Raw genomic sequence first — 7498 nt, 5'->3', positions numbered from 1 at the left:
TCTTCTTTATATTTTATGATTCAAGCACTAAGCGTGCTGGCTTACTATCTTGTCGTATTTCTATGCCATTACCGGTGTTATACGCAATTTTAGTACGTAGTGCTCGTTTGTGAATTGGAATTCAGCCCATGCGTCTTTCCGGCTTAAGCGCTTCCGTCTGAGCAAATGATTGGTTAAACTCTGCAGTCAAGTGATTGTCTATTGGCGGAGGAGACGTCACTCATATGCTGTGCCCGCCCACTGTGTTTGCAGTTTCACGGAGTGCATTACATCTAGTGGAAAACCCTTTACTCAAGTAAATATTGAATTTTTAATTACTGCTTTTCATAATACATGTAATCCATTTACATGTTCTGTTTGATATGACGTAAGCAGCTCACAGTCACTTGCTAAAATAACCCGGCGATAGTTGTAGGTAACTTAGCACCTTTGGCTAGCTAACCTATCTATCGATTTATATCGGTAATACGTGTTGTTATTGTGTTCTTCCATTATCCTGAGGAGTAACTCTGATCTACATGCTTGTCTCTCATTTTCATCAGAGGTAGGGACTGTTAGCATTCGGTAATAAGGAAATTGCGTGGTAGCGTTATACAGCTGGGGTTAAAATATCTGAGCTGTGAGCTGCAAGATTGTAGGTTAAATCCTAGATCAAACACTTAAGTTAACTTGGAAGTCTGCTGCATCACTAATAATTGTAAGCTACTTCATTTGTGTATCTATTTAATGTGAATGGTGCGGTGTAGTAGTGAAGATCTGAGCTAATAACTTTTACTGTAGCCATTAGCATGAATGATCTTTGTTACAGTTTGAGCAGTTTATTGACTCTGTCAAATAATGACAATGTGTAGTTTCATGAATTGACAATTATTTAAGGGTTTGGGGGAACATTGTCATTCAGATAGATGGAAGTGGCTCTTTAGATGCTTGCTTGGTGGGAGTAATGTACATATTCTGGCTTCAGCACCTTTACAGTGTGTAAAATAGCATTATCACCATTAAGTAATGCAATACAGAACATGGCATGGCTTTGCATGATGATATGTGCATATGTATTTTTCATGAAGGGATACTTAATGTAAAAGTTAATGTTAATGAAACTTAATGTTTCTTAATTTCTGAAGTGTCGGCTCAAACAGCACTGCTTAGTAAAAAATGTTTATTAAGATATGGACATTAAGATATAAAATGTTTTTGCATTCACATAATACAGTTGTTTCTCACATGGCAGGGTGTTTGAACGGCAGGCAGATCTACAGGCAGCTGCGTCCCAGCCGCCAGCATGTCTGGCACTGCCACAGTCCTGCAGCAGTTTGTGAGTGGCCTTAAGAGTCGAAATGAAGACACGCGTGCCAAAGCTGCCAAAGACCTCCAGCATTATGTTACCACAGAACTAAGAGAGGTAAACTGCACATCTTTGATCCAAGTATTTACATTTACATTAAGCTTCATCAGGAGAGTCTTTCTGTATATTTATTTTTGCCTAAATGTATTGTCTTGTAACCACACTTGTGGCAGACAATCAAGTTATTTGTCCTGCAGTGTGTTTAAACAAACAAGAAAAATGTTTACAGTAAATGCACTAGAATAATGGAAGCGTAACTGCATGACCACACTCCTCTGCGGATGTACGGCAAGCACTGCTTACAGGAATACTGCCTGAAGTTCACCAAACCTAGAAAAGTAGTAGTATTTCAGTAGGATGATTTAGTAGCCTGGTCCAGCGCTTCAGATTTTTACTTGCCCCACTGCAAGCACAGACAGAAAAAGAAAAACAGTTGTTTTGTTTGGTTTTGACCCCTGTAACCCTGTATTGTGATGTAGAGCTTAACACATCAACATTTTAGATACCAGTGAAATTTCATAATTTCAGTTCCACAACAAAACATGACAACAGCCTAACTATATACAGTTCAAACCTTATTAAAGGCAAAAAGTCAGTAATAAACAAATAAAACAACATTTTACAAACAATAGGTCAAATGAACACAATAGAAACACACAAAGATACAAATTATACAAACAGTGCTTTTTTTAGGTAGATCCAACAGTAATATTCAGGAAAGAAATAGAAGATAATTAATAATGTAATTATTATCAAATGTAAAATAAAACTGCTTCGACTTCACGAAATATTAAATATAGATTATATGGGTAACACTAGAATAGGGAACACTTATTCACTATTAACTATGGCTTTTCCCTCAATAAACTCATAATTTGCTGCTTATTAATAGTTAGTAAGGTAGTTATTAAATTTAGGTATTGGGTAGGATTAGGGATGTAGAATAAGGCATTAATATGTACTTAATTAGTAATAAATGGCTAATATTCTAGTAATATGCATGCTAATAAGCAACTAGTAAAGAGACCCTAAAATAAAGTGTTACCATTAGTTGTACATTAAAGCTATAGCATTTATTTAGTCAAGAACAGTGAGTGATTTTCGTTTCGTTAGTTTGAAAATTTATATTAATGACAGATAACAGCAGGAATATTAGGCTACTGTCTCTTTAAGAGCTAATGCACAGATCCAATATACTGACACAGATGGGTTCAATGATCTAATCATCAAAAACATTATAAATACAGGGAGATGCAGAATATGTATTTGGAAAGTCCGCAATCAGTCCAGCTTCACACTGCTTGTTGTAGCACCTATGTGACATCAGTCTTTTAATTATTTACATTTGTGGGCTTTTTTAATGTGTTTTTCATAACACGTGATAATTTGTAATTGATTAATTGAGCATATCATTTAGAATCAGAATCAGAAAGAGCTTTATTGGCCAGGGATGTTTACACATACAAGGAATTTGTTATAGTGACAGAAGACCCACAGTGCAACAGAAAGACAGACATTTACAGGGTTTAACTGAAATTTTGTAATCATTTGACAGCATTACATTAAAGTACACATAAACTATTGGAAGAGTCATGTTAAGTGTGCATTGTTTTTGCTTCTGACTTAAGCTGAGCCAAGATGAAGCCACCACTTTCTATGATGAGCTGAACCACCACATATTTGAGTTGGTTTCCAGCTCAGATGTGAATGAGAAAAAAGGAGGTATCCTTGCCATAGGTGAGTATGAACCCAATGACAAACGCTGTCTACTTTATATTGGTATTTTTCATAAAGTAGTGGAACTTATGTGGCCTGTTTTGCCAGATGCATTGCTTTGTTCGAAGTGTTTTTAAGTTATTGTGTTATGGCTGTTTCTCCAGTGAGCTTGATTGGTGTGGAAGGGGGAAATGCCACCCGTATCAGCCGTTTTGCCAACTACCTGCGCAACCTGCTTCCCTCCAGCGACTCAGTGGTCATGGAGATGGCCTCTAAGGCCATGGGTCACCTGTCCATGGCTGGAGACACCTTCACTGCAGAGTATGTGGAGTTTGAGGTGAAGAGAGCTCTAGAATGGCTGGGAGCAGACAGGAATGAGGGCAGACGGCATGCAGCGGTACGTAGAAATACTTAACTGCATATTATATTGTCATGGTGAATTGTCAAGCAAACTGTTCGAAGTTCTGAATAAAAATACTATTTTAGCCATAGTTCCAAAAATGAATCGTTTGTCACCATTTACTCACAGGTTTGTTCCAAACCTGTATACATTTCTTTCTTCTGTTGAACACAAAAGGAGATATTTTGAATAATGTTGGTAATCAATTGAATTCCATAGTATTTTTTCCTTACTGTGGAAGTCAATGGCTACCATCAACTGTTTCGTTACCAACATTCTTCAAAATATCATCTATTATGTAACAGAAGACAGAAAATCATACAGGTTTTGAAAAACGTAAGGATGAGTAAATCATGACAGAATTTTCATTTTTGGGTCAGCTATCCCTTTATATGTTGTAATATACAGCGGGTAAATTAAGTATTGAACACGTCACCATTTTTCTCAGTAAATGTCTAAGGTGCTGTTGACTTGAAATTTTCACCAGATATCGTAACAACCATTACTTATTTTACCCGCTGTAAACCTTATATTAGACTCTCTTACACTTGACTGTTTGTTACTGGTGGCTTTTAGCTTCCTTAACAGTACTTCAGTGTGTGTTGTCTCTGTGCTCTTTTTTTATGTCTAATGTGCACTGAACCCCCTTTCTACTGTGTTTATGTTTCAGGTGCTGGTTTTGCGAGAGCTCGCTGTTAGCGCACCCACATTCTTCTTCCAGCAGGTGCAGCCGTTTTTTGATAACATTTTCTATGCTGTGTGGGACTCCAAACAGGCAATCCGTGAGGGTGCAGTGTCTGCACTCAGAGCCTGTCTGATCCTCACCACCCAGAGAGAGACCAAAGAGATGCAGAAACCACAGTGGTACAAGGTCAGAATCGAAGCATCATTAAATGTCTTTAAATATGTGCATGTGTGTGTTATATGGGGATGGGCGCTCACACATTCCATGTGTTTCGTTGTCATAAACAGCAAACATTTGAGGAAGCCGAGAAGGGTTTTGATGAGACTCTGGCTAAAGAGAAAGGCATGAATAAGGATGACCGTGTCCATGGAGCTCTACTGATTCTCAATGAACTGGTGCGAATAAGCAGTATGGAGGGAGAGGTAAGATATTGCTCAAGCTACAGGCAGCAGGACACGTTTTATGAGGTTTTGCTTTCATTGTTTTGCTCTTTTGTTATGTGCTATTTTTGCTTGTTATTTATGTTGTTTATCATTCATTTATTTGATGTTTTATTTCTTAGTCTATTTATTCATTCTTTTGTTTGTCCTTTTAGCTTGTTTGTTTATTTTTGTTTCTTTCATTTTGTTTGATCTTGCGATCAAATATGACATCACTCAATGCTTCAATGCTTTTATTCAATGTTTGATTAATTTGTTATTGTTTCTTTCATTCCTGCAGCGTATGAGAGAGGAAATGGAGGAGATTACACAGCAGCAGTTGGTTCATGATAAGTATTGTAAGGAGTTGATGGGTTTCAGCACTAAACCTCGCCACATCACGCCCTTCACCAGTTTTCAGTCGGTGCAGCCGCAGCAGTCCAATGCTCTGCTGGGGCTGCTGGGATATAGCGCACCACAGAGCTTCCTAGGTTTCGGAGCTGCACCTGTTCCCTCCAAAAGCACGCTGGTGGAAAGCCGGTACTGCAGAGAACTGATGGAGGAGCGTTTTGACCAGGTGATCAGTGATTGCATTTACTACTGAAGAGAAAATATCGGTCTGCAGCTGGTCTCATAATAAGTGCTCCCAGTAGTGAAGTTTTGGAAGAAACTGTAGTATGTTTTGTTTTTTCTCCTTTCTTTCTTTTTAGTCAGTCAATTTAGTGTGCATTTCATGTCCATTAAAGTGCCCCCTATTATGTGTTTTGAAAGGATTTTGGTTTTGGGAGTCCCTAATAAGGTCAAAAAACACTTTCATTTTCTTATAATATGCATTTATTTTTACCTTATTTGCTCAATGACTCCCAAACGATTCGCTCAACGATTAATTTTTCCAAATCCCTCCTTTGCATGACGCTAATCTCCGGTGATTGGTCGATTTCATTTAAAGCAGCATTACCAGGCAAACAGTTATTTTTAACGCTCCAAAAGCGGCACCTAGTGGCAAAGAATGAATTTGCATTTTCATTCAGACCAACAGCAAAATCAAGTATTCCCAGGTCTGCGCCGCAACAAGTGGGCGGGCAGTATGCTAATGTTTCATGTTGACATCAGCATGAAATGGCTTAGGATTCGTTTTAAAAATGACTCATTTTAATGATTCAGAGTCGACTCTTTCTTTTCAGAGACAATAACTTTATACACGGTGCACTTCAACTTTATACAAGGGGCAGTATAATGGATAGAGAGCTGGACTTGTAACCCGGAGGTTGTGGGTTTGAGTCTCAGGTCCGGCAGGGGTTGTAGGTGGGGGAGTGAATAACCAACACTCTCTCCACCCTCAATACCACGACTGAGGTGAGACCCTTGAGCAAGGCACTGAACCCCCAACTGCTCCCCGGGCACCGCAGCATTGGCTGCCCACTGCTCCGGGTGTATGTGCACTACTGAGTGTACACTTGGATGGGTTAAACGCAGAGCACTAATTCCGAGTATGGGTCACCATACTTGGCCACACACCACTTCCCCCCTTCCCCTTTCAGATTTAAAACTTTGCAGGATGTTTTCATTCACTTAGAGCTGTGTGTGGTGGGCGTTCTGGCGCAATATGGCTCCCCCCTCATAATGTAAAGCGCTTTGAGTGCCTAGACAAGTGCTATATAAATGTAATGAATTATTAATTATTATTAAATAACATCTCTATAGTGTATTAGATTGTAGAGTTTGTTATAACTTTAGACATTTATTGAAACTGTGTAACTGTGATCAGGGATGTTGGCATTTCTCACAGTATCCAAGGATCTAACTTTGCTGTTGCATCAGGTGTGCCGTTGGGTGCTGAAATACAGGACCAGTAAGAATCCACTCATTCAGATGACTATCCTAAACCTACTGCCACGACTTGCTGCCTTCCAGCCTCACATTTTCACTGGTACACTTATATCCCAGCCTTACTTCCAAAGCTGATTTTTGACTCCTTCAATTATTATATATGATTCCAGTTCAGTGACATTCAGATATTTTTAATTATTGCTTACATTTTCAAATGGCTTCACTTTTTGCTGTATTGATTGGCTATATATTAAACATTTTTCTTCTGTCCTCAGATCAGTATTTACAGGACACTATGGGGCACCTGCTGGGTTGCCTGAAAAAAGAGAAGGAGCGGACGGCAGCATTTCAAGCGTTGGGGTTGCTGGTGGTAGCTGTGAGGACCGAAATTCAGCCCTACCTCAGCAAGATCCTGGAGATCATCAAAGCTGCACTGCCACCTAAAGACTTTGCACACAAGTAAGAACTTTATTTATTATATTAGGCTTTAGGCTGTATTTATAATATAGAGTGTGGTGGAAGTTTTCATTTTGTATTTCCTGGCAAAGAAAGTCCGTAATTTTTTTTTACAAATATATAAAATCAGATTATTTTGTTAACTCTTAGTAATAAGACAATTTGTTTGCCTGTCTGCTTTTTGTCAGTGCCAAGTCGCATGATCAAAGAGTAATATCAAATTTAGCTTATACGTGTTATGACTTTAAAGGGGTGGTTGACTAGTTTTTTTCTAGGCTTGATAGTGTTTATGAGGTGCAGTCTAACATGTGTTAATGATTTGTTTAAAAAATATATATATATATATAGATATATTTTTCACATAATTTACCTTTATTCTACACTGCTTTGTCCCTTCTTCTAAAAACGTTCCAATGATTTCCTGGTTTTATGAAGCCCCTCCTTCAGAACTACGCTATGGGTTCAGATTGGTTAGCTGGTCCAATGTGTTGTGACTGGCTAAACCGCATCTAGTGCGCGTCTAAACATCCCGCCCCTCACCTCAGCGGCGTGTGCTCCGGTTGTATTGTAAACAATGGCGACGTCAATATTGCTTATCAATTTGAGCCCGATTGAGACCCAGAGAATATTAGTGAAGAGGGTAGAGC

At 38.7% G+C, this 7498-nt stretch overlaps 1 protein-coding gene across 1 annotated transcript in view; it reads left to right on the top strand.

Moving 5' to 3' along the window:
* The first annotated feature begins 229 nt into the window (after positions 1 to 229).
* The window catches only part of LOC306848233 (serine/threonine-protein kinase mTOR-like), a 115731-nt gene continuing 108462 nt past the window's right edge, over positions 230 to 7498 (top strand). The window contains exons 1-9 of the mRNA XM_079382652.1: positions 230 to 295; positions 1232 to 1402; positions 2974 to 3082; positions 3226 to 3458; positions 4132 to 4332; positions 4434 to 4568; positions 4867 to 5142; positions 6387 to 6495; positions 6671 to 6854. Of these exons, the coding sequence (XP_079238778.1) occupies positions 1283 to 1402; positions 2974 to 3082; positions 3226 to 3458; positions 4132 to 4332; positions 4434 to 4568; positions 4867 to 5142; positions 6387 to 6495; positions 6671 to 6854 (1367 nt within the window). The 5' untranslated portion in view covers positions 230 to 295; positions 1232 to 1282. The remainder of the gene's footprint in view (positions 296 to 1231; positions 1403 to 2973; positions 3083 to 3225; positions 3459 to 4131; positions 4333 to 4433; positions 4569 to 4866; positions 5143 to 6386; positions 6496 to 6670; positions 6855 to 7498) is intronic.

This window comes from Barbus barbus (assembly GCF_936440315.1).
Source record: "Barbus barbus genome assembly, chromosome: 28".
NCBI lineage: Eukaryota > Metazoa > Chordata > Actinopteri > Cypriniformes > Cyprinidae > Barbus > Barbus barbus.
Note: the sequence above shows the minus strand (reverse complement) of the source record. Positions and strands in the feature narration are given on the sequence as shown.